Raw genomic sequence first — 15,063 nt, 5'->3', positions numbered from 1 at the left:
AAAATCCATTTGAGTTGTTAGAAGGCTTTTATTGATGAAATGCAGTCACCCGTCAATTTGTGGCATTGCTAGCTTTCATCCACTTTATCCGAGAATAATTTTGTAAACAATGGCAGTGATTACTAATCTTAGTTTAGAAATAATTAATCTTTCCTGGAAATGCTCACTTTGACTTCCTGGCCTCTGCTGATGTGCATGCTACCTATTTCACTAGGGCACTGCTCTTGCTTTCTCCTTCTGAGACAGCCAGCTCAGATGACAGTTTTGGGAAGAGCAGTCGGAGGCTGAATGATGAAGAGATTTAATAATCATCTGGGTTCGCACATGTTAAAGTAATGTGCAGTCATTGAGCAGGTCACACTCTCAAGGGAATGCTATCTCTAGCGCTATCAAAAAAATCTACTGATAAATTTAAAACATATTGACTTTGTGTGGCATGCAATCAAAAGCCAGTGGCAATAACACAGCAGGGTTCTTAATCACTTTGCTGTTACAGTCATGCTCCTGCTGTCATATTTCTAAAGGTTCATTTGTTAATTTGTTGAATAGAATGCTTAAGCAACTTGTACAGTTTTCAACTTCTGTACTAAGAGTATATGTAGTAAATAGACTTCCAGATAGCGTAGGGGAAGATTTTTGAAAGGAATTACTACATGTGTTTGGAACACTATGTGGAACATATTCTCATGGGTCTCAACAGGCTTTTAAATCTGTTTGGATTATTAAAATTTACTTTCCTTGTGGGAATGTAATTCTTGTTAAGATGAACACATGATGGTAAATTAGTGTACATACCTCTTCAGGCTGAATGTGTTACTTGAGTGTAGATTACTTGAGTGTAGATTATAGCTGCCAGCACTGCAGGTGAATATCGGGATTTTGCAATTGTAAAATCTGACCACTGGCTACTAGTATTTAGCTTGTCTATTTAGCTGAAGTGTTAAAGCAGTGATGGCTGCTTAGTACAAGTTATGGTGGTATTTGCCTTATGTATTGCAGCTAGAAAGGTGATGATCTGTTTGGGAGGAGGGGGTGTGACAAAATACTAAGTAAACAAAACGGCATCTCTCTAATTTGGTGGCAGTATAGGTCATACAAGTAGAATTTTGTCAAGATGAGCCCATTTGTCCTGGTATAAACTGGACTTTTCTTCTTCCCTTTCTGGTGAAGTGATCTTCCACAGCAAAGATGTCATCTTTCAACCACTATCATATGATGCTTTTCCTCCTTTTCAACAGAAGATCTTGAAAATTACTTCTGGGAATTTTTTTTTTTTTATTTTTAATGGGAGGTAATATAAAAATTTATTTCTAGAATGGAGTTTGCTTCTGCCCCACAGAACTTTGCAGAAAAGGACCTGGTGTTCCTGGTAGACATGAAGTTGAAACATGATTTAGCAGTGCACCCTTGCAACAACGAAGGCTGTCAGCATACTGGGCTGTTACAAGTGTAGCTTAGCAGGGCAAGGGAAGTTATTATTATTCCCTCTTCTTGGCAGTCTTGAGGCCACATCTGAAATCCAGTGTTCATCTTTGGGTCCCACAGTTTAACAGATGATAAAAAAACTCAGTCCAGCAAAGGGGAAACTGAGAGGGTCAGGAGGGTGGCACAGGTGGCATATGCCGCAGGGTTAGGGGAGATGGGCTGCTTTGACATTCAAAAGAGAAGACTCAAGGGAAACCTAAATGCTGTATTCCACTATGGAAAGGAGTGGGGGGATTCACGTAGAAGACAGATCCAGATGCTTTTCACAGGAGCACAGTGAAAGGGCAAGAGACAACAATATGAAGTTTCAAGAAGGGACATTCCAATTGGGCATAATTAAGAAAAATCATTGCTGTTTTGATTAAGTGATTAGCTACTGTTTTTTAAAGCATCATCGATGCTTTGGATCTGGATTTTTTAAAAAGCATGTAAATAACTAAAAAAGATTCCTGTTCTCAGAGTGCTGTAATGAAATATTAATGTGCTTCCTATTCTGATCCATCTTTGTAGAAGGCAGAAAGAAAAATACATATACTTAGCTTTTTTGAAGCTAGAAAGAAAACTGAAGTAGGAAAGTGAAAAGATAATCTGCAGTTCAAGAAAGATTAATGCTACTAGGGCGTCCCTGAAAACTAAAATCCCAAATGCATGCTTATGTCCATGATAACAGAAAATATAAATTTCTAGTTTTAACATTTGGGCTGTGTAGTAGAACATGCATGTGCTGGTTTTAATTACTTTAACTGTGTAATGCAAATTATACATATTAAGCTGCATTTTGATTTAAAGTGGGTTTTTTTGTTAATACTGTGTGATAATTTCTTAAGCGGTTAACTCAAACATTCCTGTTACATTTTCATATTTTAATGTTGGCAGGTGGAAGTTTTGTCAGATTCTTGTTCTCGTACTACTAAAATTATCCCTAACTAAAGATGCATCCAGACCTGTCTCCTCATCTGCACACTGAAGAATGTAACCTAGTTATCAGTCTGCTCAAGAAGTGTCACAAGGAGGTAAGGAGTTTTGAGCAGAGAAAAGAGTGGGTGGGTTGGGGAAATGAATGTCAGATAAATTAGTGAGAATATTATATGATCATAGAGAGCAAAACCTCCTCTAGGCAGAACAGCCACAAAATGTAGCTAGTATGTTTTCACTGAAGAAGTATCTGATGATTGTGTGTAAAATATTTTGCCAGTGAGTCCTTTAGGAAAGAATACATGCCTTAAAATTTCCTATGCTATGGCTTGACAAGTATGGACCTATTTTAAAAACTGAAGTAACTTCTGTACCTTTTAGAACTATGTGCCTCTCAAAAAAAACAATAATAAAAGCAACTTCAAATGCTCTCTTTTTGTATGCTCACAGCATTTCCATATTCCAGCTGTCCACTGGGCAGATGCTTCAGGCTATTTATAAGGAGATGTGTTGATGGGGATCTGGACATACAGCGTGCCTTAGATTCAGTGCTTGCAGAGCTAAATGCGAATTACTGTTTGACTTCCATCTTCTTAATAGGCACCTACCCAAGGATGTAAAATACCAAATTGTCTTCAGGTTTCGCAAGGCTCTTCATTGCTTCCAGAAGATAGAATCTTTATCTCACTCATTTAAGTCTTTCTTCTAATTGCTCTGTAGTAAACCTGTAGACATAAAGGAGTCAGCCCCTGCAATGAAAGCTATCTGCAGCATTTTGCAATATTGTTAATTATTTTCCCAGTTCTCTCTTAGTTCTACTCTAAGTAGATGGTGTGTACAGATATATTTGTGTATTAGTACATAAAAAGTTCAATTTCATAGTTTCCACTGAGACAAAAATATATGTAAATGTTGAATATGAGTGTAAAAACAATGGTTGACACCATTACATGCAATCTGCAATATTTTCACCTCTATGTTCAGATATGATGTTTATACTTTTTTTATAATGCAGTCATCCATAAATTCTATGACAATGCATATGTTAGCTTTACTGTTTTGAGCAGAATTCTAAATTTTTCTTTGCAAAAGTCATTACAGAAAGAAGAACAAGACTTGATAGTACACTAAATGTAAGAGAAGATGCTTTGCATGAAAGAGCGATAACACTTTTGCAGATTTTAAAGTAGCTAAACTAACATACAAAAACATTTGCAGTACCACACTTTCTTATGATTTCTAAATTACAACGATGAAGGGAGCAGAGTTTTAATACTAAAATTCACTTGCAGTGAATATACTGTACTGGGTGTGTTCAGCAACATCGAATGGTTTTTTGTTGGCACTTGCAGCACACTATCTTGAAATGTGTGTTGGAATCTGTTGATGCCATCTTATAAGTGGTACTTCCCAAACCATCACCTGTCTGCTCCTATGCACTGTCTACATTTTTTCAACCTAGGATACAAAGTTCTTGTACAGAACATCCCCAAGCTTTAAAACCATAAGTTATATTAAGAATTATGCCTTTCTTCTGAGTTCTAAAATTTGAATTTGCCTAAAAATGCTTTAGGTAATTTAAGAGATTGTAGAGACTTTCTTTCTTTTTAGTTAACTTTTTTTTTTTCTTCTTGGAAACAACTTTAATGTAACGTAGTTAAAAACTAGAATTAAGTAAGAAGAGTCTCCTTGTATATTAACTTCTTCAATATCAAAAGAATTGCCAAATAAAATGACTGTCAGTTAAGAGGAGAATAAAACTTCTATAGGCAATATAAAATTAAAATGTTGTCATTAAGTTTTCATAATTGGGAAAACAAATCAGGAAAGAAAATACACTCGGATTTTTTTCTGCTTTTTGGTGCATACATAGTTGGGCTTTCTATGTTTTGACTAGACAATACAGAAATACTCATTTACTACTTGAAAGTTACAGTTCACTGTTTTTTTTGGTTTTACTTTGTTTTGTTTTTTCATAAAAATTAATGTTAATATACAGGTATCATAGGCTTTTTGTACAATGTAGCTTATTAGACTGCCTTGAGTCTAAGCAGGAACTGGAACTAAAAGATGTACTTGAATTCCTTGGCAGCAAGTGATTCAAAGGGCTCAATTTGAGTTATGAAGAGACTAGGAACAACAATAATACAGTCATACAAAGGATTATACTCTTGTTTTTGTTTGAAGCTGATCTTTACGTAAAGAAGAATTACTTCTGTCAGAGTATTTGTGCTAGCAGTCTCAGAACAGAAAGGGTAAAGATGGCTTATTTCACATTCAGTTGAAAGGAAGCAGTACTTTTTCATTTAAAATTCAAGGGGAATATACTGAAATATTCTTTTAAGATTGAAGTCACTGAAATCTGAAAAGTCAGTAATCTTAATCAGTTATCAGTGACTACCTGCTGTTTTGTTGTAATGCCAAAATGTCATAAGAACTTTCATCTACAATTCAAATTAATACTCCTGAGGGATGAAAAGCATTATTTTTTAATTGGGTGTCCTGTGTGTGCATTTTCACAAAAGTCAGTTTGATTTACTTTATTCCTAATCTAGTACCTGCCCATTATATTGAGTTTTGCATCTACTAAGGAGAGGTTAATAGGATTCCTATTTGATGTCATCATTTTGATTTTTTTTTTTTTTTAAAGCAACTTCACTCTGGTGCCAAGTGTGTGCTTTAAAGAGACTTATTTGTATAGGTAGCAGCTGAAAGAAATGCATATTGTCTTACAATTGTATCACTGTAATACACCTAATAACTATTTTTGAGAAACTGATTATTTTTCCTCACAATCTGAGCCAAAAAGTTGACAATTTAGGAATCTGGCTAAATAAACATAGATTCAACTCATGTATGCACTAGTAAGAGTGGAGTTACCTTGAAATGTGAGTGCTCACCTTGAAATTTAACATGCAGGTGTGGGAATAGAATACAAAACAAAATCTTTATTAGCTAGAACAAAAATTTTGTAAAAGCAAGATCAGCTTGCACTAAAGTGACCAATTATCACATGCAACTGCTTCGCTGTGTCATCTGATGCCCTTTATAAAGCAGAGAGGTATAAACAAGCTAATTATAGCACTGCTACAGTTAAATGTTTGTCATAATCTTTATTAACCCACTTCTACTTTCAAGCATGTTCTGTTGGCTGAAATCTTGTTTACTGTTTGTATTCTTAACAGTGTTCCTGTATTACTTGTATAAATCTCTCCAGCTGCTCATCAGCTACAGAAATGCACATAGGTTTCTCTCTCAAATACATAAGTGACTTCATTCTCATCTGTTTTGTTCTTTGTGGTCTTTTTTTATAAAATTAATTGGTTCTATAAAAGATTGGTCTTATTGTCTCTATTGATTGTATAGCTGTAAATGTCTACTAAAACCTCCACATCAAGTCTTTTGAATTGCTTGGATGCTCTGCTACCAGATTCTGCTACAAGTTTCTATGGCATGGTAGCAAGCATCACAGAAAAAGTAGTCCTTTTAGAAGAATGCATTCTGATAGTGATTTGATGGCTGATAATATGAAATTGCTTCAGGAAATCCTGGCTAAGAGGATGGTGAATATCATCAGGTTAGCTGGGGAATGCCTTCATGAAGACAATGCCTTCAGTTTTTCAGAAACTAAATAACACGTATGCATAAGGCTCACAGTTGAGCTGTGTCATAAAGATGGTAAATGCATCTTACTTATTAACCTCAAGATCTGGAGAAACTTCATACCCAGTTTTTTACACTGATTCTAACATTTCAGTCATTTAAGTCTAGTGCCTTCATTTTCTGGACCAACAACACATTATTCATGTGGTTGGGATGATGGGGCATCAAGTCCTTTGCCTCTCTAGGCCATGAAGAAATAATGAAAACTAAAGCACAGAGGACATTGCCTCCAGGGTACCTGTAGATCTCCCTGTCTCTCTCTGTATCACAAAAGGAAGTTCAGAATATTTATTTTTTGTACGTTATTGAAGCTAGTGTGAGTGAAAGTTGTAAGATTGATTCATAGCTCAATAAAATGTATATTCTATATTTAGACTTCATAGCTTTAGCTTAGGTATCCTATTTTAGTCTGGTTATACAACATGGTGAGTACCTTCAACTTTCAGCAAGGGGAGGGGTGATTCAAATTAAGCTCAGGAGTAGCTCTAACTTCTAGCTACTTAGTAAAAAAGTTACAAAGCATAATTTTTCACAAAAAGAGAAAAGGAAAAGAAGACCAGGATATGTTGCAAAATGCAAGTGACTTCTATGAAATTTAGAACTTCAGAGGAAGAAACCTTTGAATTGTAAATTTTCTTTTCTGTCCAAACTTATCAGCACTACATTTTGAAATTTTTTGGCCATTGCAATGATATTGACCATGAGATGCGGAAGTGCTTAAAGAAAGAGGTAAGAAACCAATTTACTGTGAGTTAAATGCTTAATTAAAAAAAAAAAGTCCATGGGGTAGCAATAGAGTTGCTTTATACTAAACAGTACAAATCAATTAATAGGCCTTGAAATGTAAGCACATTCTGGAGTGGGCATTTGAAACCAAATTTAAACTTTTTTTGATATGTTTGTCAGGTAAAATCTGGCTTTAACAAATGGCATGGTCTATTTTTGGGTATACAAAAATAGGCAGACACACATTTTAACCAAACAAATATTGCAAATAGGAACATCTTGCTTCTGGTGTTTTTTCTTGATTTTTTTTTTTTTGGTTTTTTTTTAAGTAGTGGTATTTGCACAGAATAGAATATAAAGCAGTAATGATCACTTCTGCATGAGTAACACTTATTACAGAGGTCAGTTATACTGATTGAAACTACTTGACAAGTTGCTGAGTTAGGCCCTAAATGAAAATATTGCTGCTTAGGACCTACTCATTGCTGTACTACATCTGCAGATATGAAGGAATGCAATACTCCAGGAGTTTAAGTAGATTAACTAGCTAACGGGTACATTTTCAGAAGAGTATCAAATGGTCTTTATATTTGCGGTTGTCATGCCTACATGACAGAACACATAAATGAACTTTTCACACACCTTTAACTTGAAATTAAACTTACTAATTTTTACATAAATTTCACAATCGTGTCTAAAAAGGGAAACTTCAAGTACAGGATAGCTGGAACAGTTTGGGCCTTCTTTTTTTTTGCTGTCAGTCTACGGTAATTAATTTCATCTGCTTGTGTCAGATATCCTTTTTTTTTCCCCCTGAAAAACTGTAGCACAGATCTGAAAACTAATGAAGTAAAGTTTCTTTCCATGAAATCTTATTTTTCTTTGTTCCATTGAAGCCTTTACATTAAAAGGAGTTCTTGATGGCTATGTTTGTCTGCCTTCTTAAAATATGGCTACATTGATATGCCATTACTAGGAAGCCCCTGAAAGTCTGTTCACAAGTATCGAGTAGGTACAGATGTAGCTTTTAAAGATCCATTGTTCTCATTCTGTGTAAAAATATAGATGGGTTATTGAAAAATTAAATACTGGCATGGGAAAAAGTTACGCATTCTGTAAATGTTAAGTAATGTTTCAGGCCATTATTTCAGTTATAAACCAATCAGTATAATGAGTGAAAAACTGCAAATCCTTTCCAAAATCAATCTCCTTAGTAGTTTATTACAATATATAGAGAATTGAATATTTGTGGGTTACTTGGGTTTTATTCTTGATACCAATTATTACAAAATTGAGCAAATATATGCTCTAATTTAAGGCTAAGAATAATTTGCTTCTCACGAAATACATGTTAAATAATGCATAGATTTTTAATTTTTCATTTCTTATAGCTATGAAAAAGTTTCCTTTTTGGCTGCAAGACTTCGGGCTTTTACTAGCACAGGGGTATACTTGAAAGCATGGTCATCTTATGCGTGTATCTAAACTGTGAAGGATTTCTTGATTCCATTTTACACTGGAGTCCTGTCTCTGTTGTTTCCTTTTTAAACCATAAAAACTCCCAAAACACCTTACCCTCAATCAACCCAATTTTGCCTTTGTTCTTTTCATCTTGGTATACTACTTTATGCACATAATTAATGACCAGGATCAAAAATAGACCAAGTCTATGATGACAAATTCATGTTTTGGAAGGCAGACACACTTACATTAATCAGTGTCTTTTAAAAGGAAAAGAGCCTGACCTGTGCTCTAGAATAGCACCAGTGCAACTTTTTTCCTAGTTCATGTGTGAAGTGTAGCTGTCGTATATCAGATGGCTGTATAATTAAGCTCCTCCATAAGATTAACTGAATCTTCTTTATTAGAATGTTCTCGTACTCTTTAGCTTAATAACCTCAAACTTAGAAACATGTATTTTAATCAAATAAATGTTAATTTCAAAGTAAAAATGAACCAATACATAGATATTAACAAGAACTGCATTACTAATGCATCAGTCAAAGATATTGTTTCTGTTCCTGAGTAATAAAGGCTCTCTACACTTTTAAATTTGATTTATCTGTTTAATGATAATAGCTGACCTATTAATTTCCTTATCTGTCTTCCAGTATGAAGAAAACAGGGCCAGGAACCGGGCGATGCGACAGAAGCTAATTAATGCTCACAAAAACTCAGAGAAGTGAGCTGTACTGTAGTTGGATGGCTGCATCTCAGTAGGGATACTCAGTTGCGTGTTGACAAAATACTTCTCTGACATCACCAGTGTTCAGCCTGTGGTTTGTGAAATGGTGAAGAAATAAATGCACCTAATACATATTTACTCCTATCAAGGCAAACAATGTAGAAAAAAATAAATATAATAAATGAGCACTCACACTTAATTTTTGACCTCTAAAAGAAAACTATTCTGGCAAGTCTTTGTTCTTGCATGGTTTTGTTATGATTGCTAAGTAATGAGGAATCAGTGTGTGTGGAGTATTATGTATTCAAAGCTGCTATATTCCCTACCTTGTGTTGAGTTGTATTTATTTCTGTGTGTTTAGCAGTTTCCCTTTCATATCTTGTTTTTTGCCTTTTTTTTTCCTTGTAAAACACTGTATGACTTTTTCCATTGCTCTTCATTGTGTTGTGATAACACTGCTAAAATGAATTAGTAGAAAGAAATTTTAAACAGATGTGGCTTGAAATTGAAAATTGCCTGTCAAGTAATAACTGGCATTCTAGTATTTTTATTTGAGCTAAAATGATGAAAGTACCATCTTCCACTGAGAAGATTAAAAATCCTTCCTTCCAACCATACATACAGTGTAGGCTGTTGTAAGACAATTTGTTCATCATACCCAAAACAAGTGGCTTTAGAAATTCAGAATGGAACATTTACAGGGATTTACAAAGCTTTGCCTTGATTTTTGTAGTGTACAATCAATGTGTGCTGAGTGTTTTTTGAAGAGTGCTGCCAAAAATACAAGCTAAATAGTTCTTCCACATAATCTGCTACAAAGGTGAAGTCAAATTATGACTATTGCTGTTGAAGGAAAACTCACATTGAAGTGAAAGAAAGCGTAACTTGCCTTTCAGTTAGGCAAGGTAACTAGTATTGTGTTAACCAAGTTGCCTCAGTAGCCTACAAGAGCTGTTTGTTTGCTATCAAACTGCAGAAAGTCCTCAACAAGTCTCTGAATTCAGAAGATTTGATATTAAAACGTGTTGGCTTGTGCAGTGATGGAGCTGCTTCTCTGGGTGTCTGCTGGATTCACCTTATTTTTAAATGACTTTTCTGTTATGCCTAGCAAGAAAAGACTAAAAAAAAAAATAATATATGGAGCCAAATATATTAAGTGTCTTTAAACCTTCTGAAAAAAGGGTGCCTATTCTACGATGAATTGTATGGTTTGTTGTAAGAACCATGGTTGACACTCGATCTTGTATTTTGTGATCTATTTTGAAAGATTCACTAGATAAAATAATTCTCTTTATTTTTCAATACCTGGGTGGACGCAGTTAAATTGGTAAAACTTAATCACAGATGTTTTCAGTGGAAGTTCCAAGAAAAAGTGAAGCAATTGTTTCTGCATCTTTTGACAAGCTGTCTGCTTTCTTAGAACAAGTGATGCATTATTTGAATTAAATACTTGAGTGGTTGGAAGTGGTGCGGTCTTTTTATTGGTACTCTTCAGAATACTTTTGAAGAGTACTTTATAGTGAAGTGCCCTGACTGAGAACTCTGCATCCTCGATCCTTCTTCCATTTGTGATGACAAAATCTACTTCAGGCAAGCTCTTAAATAGGATTTTGTGATGCTTGTAATCATTAAGTAAATAAATAAATTGAGAATTGTTCTAGAGATTAGGTTGAGAAGCTGATATCTGAGTGCAGAAGCACTGAAGCTTTTCTTTCTTTCATCAGCTTCTGTGAGTCCAGATCTTTCACTAGAATAGCAACAAAATAATCCAAGAGCCACTTAACACAGCTCATTAGTCAGAGTCATGTTTTCAAAGATGAGTGTGTTTAATGAATGAAAGACCAAATGGCATGCACAGTTTTTATTGATACTTTGAGTTACATTTAGCAATAAATCTATTTTACAGATAAACTTACCTAGTGAAAGTATGATCATGTTCATCCTTCTGTTTCTCTTTGCTAATTGCCCACTAGTAGTGTTATATGAGATTGCCCATTGATTCCTGTGGTTTTGTTCCTTTTTTGTTGAGGGGTTATGTAGCTAATTTGATCTTGAAGCTGAGAAACAGTAGTGTAATAATACTTATGATTTATCTGACAGAGGAAGAGCGTAAGGTTGAAATGGTAAATGCATTTTTTTTGGTTCCTAAAGTGAGCTGAGTGGTGAGTAGGGGACGTGTTGGGTGAAATAAACCTTATCTTAAGGGCTTTGAAGACACTTTATTGTAATGTCATTTGTGTATAGAAGCATTTTCTCCATTGTTCTTTCTGCAAGAACAAGTTTGAGAGAGAAGAAAAAGTAAAAACTTGATTGAATTTTGTGTTGCATCATGTGTGAGAAGGTCTTGGGTACTTCATGTGGGAAAGTGAAGAAGGGGGAAATATAAACAGAAAGGGCAAATGGCAGCTATAATACAGACCTGGCCATAGCAGTGAGGCTTTCCCATATTGAAGTGCAACAAAAGTCTAGAATACACGGACAGGAGTACAGAGCAAGAGAGTCATAACTACCTGGCAAAATTCTTCCAGCTCTACTAGAAACACTTGGTAACACTATTGGTAGCGTATTTTCTCTTGCTGGAAAATGAAATGCTGAATTTTTTTTCCCTATAGTAAAAAGAAAGATACTCTGCTGAGTAGCAGCAGCAGTATAACATAAGTACAGCAGGGCTAGTTTTTGCTCTGGTGTTAAGCTCTGCCCTCAAAGATCACTATACTAGTGCTCAATTCTACTAGGAATAGTTTGAAACATTAGTTATCTGTCAGGTGAAATTAGTGTGAGATACGTTCCAGTGAATGTAGCTTGTCATAAATTAACTGAGGACACCTTTAACCTGCAGTGAGTGCCCTGGCACAGCATAGATTTGCTTCACAAGCACGATAAGCAGCACCTATTGCATGTGTTTTTGTGGGTTCCACACTGACAGGGAGATAAGAATTTTATTTCTCATTTTCCTACTCTGATTTGATTGGTAATAAATTAAGCTAATTTCTCCAAGTCAGGTCTGTTTTGCCTATGTTGGTAATTGCTGAGTGATCTCCTTGTCCTTGACCTACAAGCCTTTTGTTAGATTTTTCTGATGCCTGTCCAGCTGAGGAGGGGAGTGACAGAGCAGCTTTGGTGGGACCTGGCGTCCACCACATTCACACGAGTTGATAACACACTAAAAGAATTATAGCAGAGTCATTTGTTGCAGATAAAGTCTATTCGTAGTTTCTAGACCTTGTAGTAAAACCTTGATCCAGCCGAGTTGACCATTTGTACAGTTTTGGTGAGGGCTGTAGTCCTGTGAGTGTTCTAGCCACTTGCTTTTTCCCATTTGATTCCCAGCTGGTACACTGGTTATTCAGAGAGTTGAGGTAATTGCTTACAAACACAGGGATGAGCTGATGGTGAATTTTATAGGCGTGCATAACTTCCTGAATATCGGGGTGTACTCAAAGAAACCCTGTAAAAAAATGTAGTCTTGGTACATATTCCACAGGAATGATTAATAAGAATAACTATTACTAAAATATGCAGCTGAAAAGTTAGTCATGCCTACTGTAATTGTGAATCATTGTACTGAGTATTTCCAATGTGTTATACACTTCGCTAAAGCTCTACACCTGTCCTGGTTTCAGCTGGCATAGAGCTGGAATAGTGCTATGTTCTGGATTTAGGATGAGAATAATGTCAATAACACACTGTTGTTTTAGCTGTTGCTGAGCAGTGCTTACACTAAGTGTGGTGGCTTGAGCTTGGAGGGCAACTGAGCATCATGCAGCCGCTCACACCCCCTTTTCCCCCAAGCTCTGGCAAGGAGAAAATAAAGCAAAAAGATCAGAAATCTAGATAAGGACAGGGCAGGATCACTCATCCATTACTGTCAGGGGAAAAAGACAGACTCCTTAGGGAAAGAAAAAAGAACATAAGTGTAATTCAGACACTAATTACAACAGCACTTGACAGACAGAGTAGGACAGTGAGAAACAGTACCACATCTTAGGAACACCACCTCCCCACCCCTCCCTTTTTTCTGGGCTCATCTTTGTTCCTGATAACTCTACCTCCTCCCCCCAGCAGTGCAGGGGGCAGGGGATATGGGGTTGCAGTTGGTGCTGCTGCTTTTTCCTCCTCGGGGTCTGGGGAAGAAACTCCTCTCATTCTTTCCCTGCTCCAGTGTGGCTCCTCTCTCACTGGACGCAGTCTTCCATGAACTTTCTCCGACGTGAGTCCTTCCCACAGGCTGCAGCTCTCACCAAGACGTTCTGGCATGGGTGACCCCTGCACATTGCAGTCCTCCCGGCACCAAACTACAGCAGCGTGGGCTGCTTATTCCCACAGAGTCCTGGCCTCCTTTGGGTGCAGTCACCTGCTCTGATGTGGAGCCCTCCACAGGCCGCAGGTTGGCATCTGCTCCACCGCTGATCTCCATGGGTGGCAGAGGGGCAGACCCCGCCGTCTCACTACAGGCTGCAGGGGGTCTCTGCTCTGGTGCACCTCCCCTTCTTCTTTCCACTGACCTTGGTGTTTGCATAGGTGTCCTCTTTGCCATTCTTCCTTATAACTCCCACTCCCCCTCCCAGGTTGCCCTTAAATACATTCTTGCAGAGGCGAGAAACCAGGAGGAGTTGGCTGGGGTCTGGTGGCCCGCTGCTGGGGGACTGGCTGGGCATCGATCAGCAGGTGGCGATCAGCTGCGTTGTGCATCACTTGTTTTGTATAGTCTTTTATCATTGTTATTATTATTTTCCCTTCATTTTCTGTCCTATTAAACTGTCTTTATCTCAACCCATGAGTGTTAGCTTTTTTTCTGATTCTCTCCCGCATCCTGCTGTGGGGGAGTGAGTGGACAGCTGTGTGGTGTTTAGCTGCCTGCCGGGTTAAAGTACACCGCCACCACATGAATCAAGTGTCTTCAGCAGTCAGGCAGTTCTTAATGTTGTCACTGCCTGTGCCTTAAATGAATGCATGACATGGAATATAAAAACTTTCTGATATAAATGAAAACACATTTCTGTGGAACACCTAAAATGACATGAACAACAGGAAAACTATAATATCAGAATCTGACAGTTTAATTTAAAATGAATTATTAACACTTATGCTTACGCAAAGGAGGTTCTCTACCTGGTCAACCTAATGGATTCCAGGGCTGTAGACTTAAGTTACACATTCAATTTTATTAACATTAACTAAAGTGGAGTATCATAGCAAATCTTAGTGGTCCCATTAGATTATCTGCTTATTTTATAGAGCCTTTCACTTGTAATTTGCTAGTTCTAACTCTTGCTTGGCCTAACAGGAGGAACCTGATGAAGTTAATAGTCTGTCCTCTTTTGTAGAGGTGTTTGCATCACTCAAGGTAAATAGATATTTAGTATAAGTGAGGCTCAGTGGTAACCATGCTGCTAATCAACAGAGCAGGCTTTGTAGTAAACGAAGATCTCCTAATAAAAACTTTAAAATGAATACTACATTCACATCAGGTTCCTCAAGCCAATTAAAATTGCTGTGTACCACAAAATGTATCAAAAGGAACAAAATATGTATTTAGCTTAAAAATAGTTCTTGTGAACTGTCATGCTTTAAAGTTATTCTTTTGAACTATTTGGTGACATTTTAAAGGCTGGGATCTTTGATATGGAGCTATCACTCTAACCAGTGAGACTTTTACTATTTTTATGCAGACCCCTAGATAAAACAAGCTACATTTCAAAAAGTTAACTGTGCAGAAAGATCTTTTGGGGCATTCATTACCTGGAAAAGATCTTACTGATGGCTTGACAAAGCTCATCCCCAGTACAGACATCAGCCATCCAGAATCTGGTGATTTGTTTTGGTTTGGGAAAAACGTCAAATGCCTTAAAGATGTGTGTAACTAAATTAGATCACAGGAACCCAGATACAACTATCTCATTCCCAGCATTAAGGTGCTGAAAGAACAGGTTACGGAATACACGTTCTGTTATCATGAAATCAGTAGTCTAATGGCAATACCGTGTGTTTGATTAAAAACTGTTCTTGACCGTTGCTGCCAGCAACCTAGGGCTAGACTATTTTGACTGTAAGTATGTGAATCATTAAGCTAATTTCTCCTCCAGCAC

At 36.8% G+C, this 15,063-nt stretch overlaps 1 protein-coding gene across 2 annotated transcripts in view; it reads left to right on the top strand.

Moving 5' to 3' along the window:
- The window catches only part of CMC2 (C-X9-C motif containing 2), a 52,864-nt gene extending 42,426 nt beyond the window's left edge, over positions 1-10,438 (top strand). For both annotated transcript variants that reach the window (XM_042797752.1, XM_032990685.2), the window contains exons 2-4: positions 2,362-2,498; positions 6,721-6,792; positions 8,901-10,438. In XM_042797752.1, coding sequence (XP_042653686.1) covers positions 2,418-2,498; positions 6,721-6,792; positions 8,901-8,975 — 228 coding nt within the window. In that variant the 5' untranslated portion in view covers positions 2,362-2,417 and the 3' untranslated portion in view covers positions 8,976-10,438. The remainder of the gene's footprint in view (positions 1-2,361; positions 2,499-6,720; positions 6,793-8,900) is intronic.
- Positions 10,439-15,063: the final 4,625 nt, after the last annotated feature.

Source organism: Tyto alba, unplaced genomic scaffold, assembly GCF_018691265.1.
Source record: "Tyto alba isolate M040663 unplaced genomic scaffold, T.alba_DEE_v4.0 Super-Scaffold_26, whole genome shotgun sequence".
Lineage (NCBI taxonomy): Eukaryota > Metazoa > Chordata > Aves > Strigiformes > Tytonidae > Tyto > Tyto alba.
Note: the sequence above shows the minus strand (reverse complement) of the source record. Positions and strands in the feature narration are given on the sequence as shown.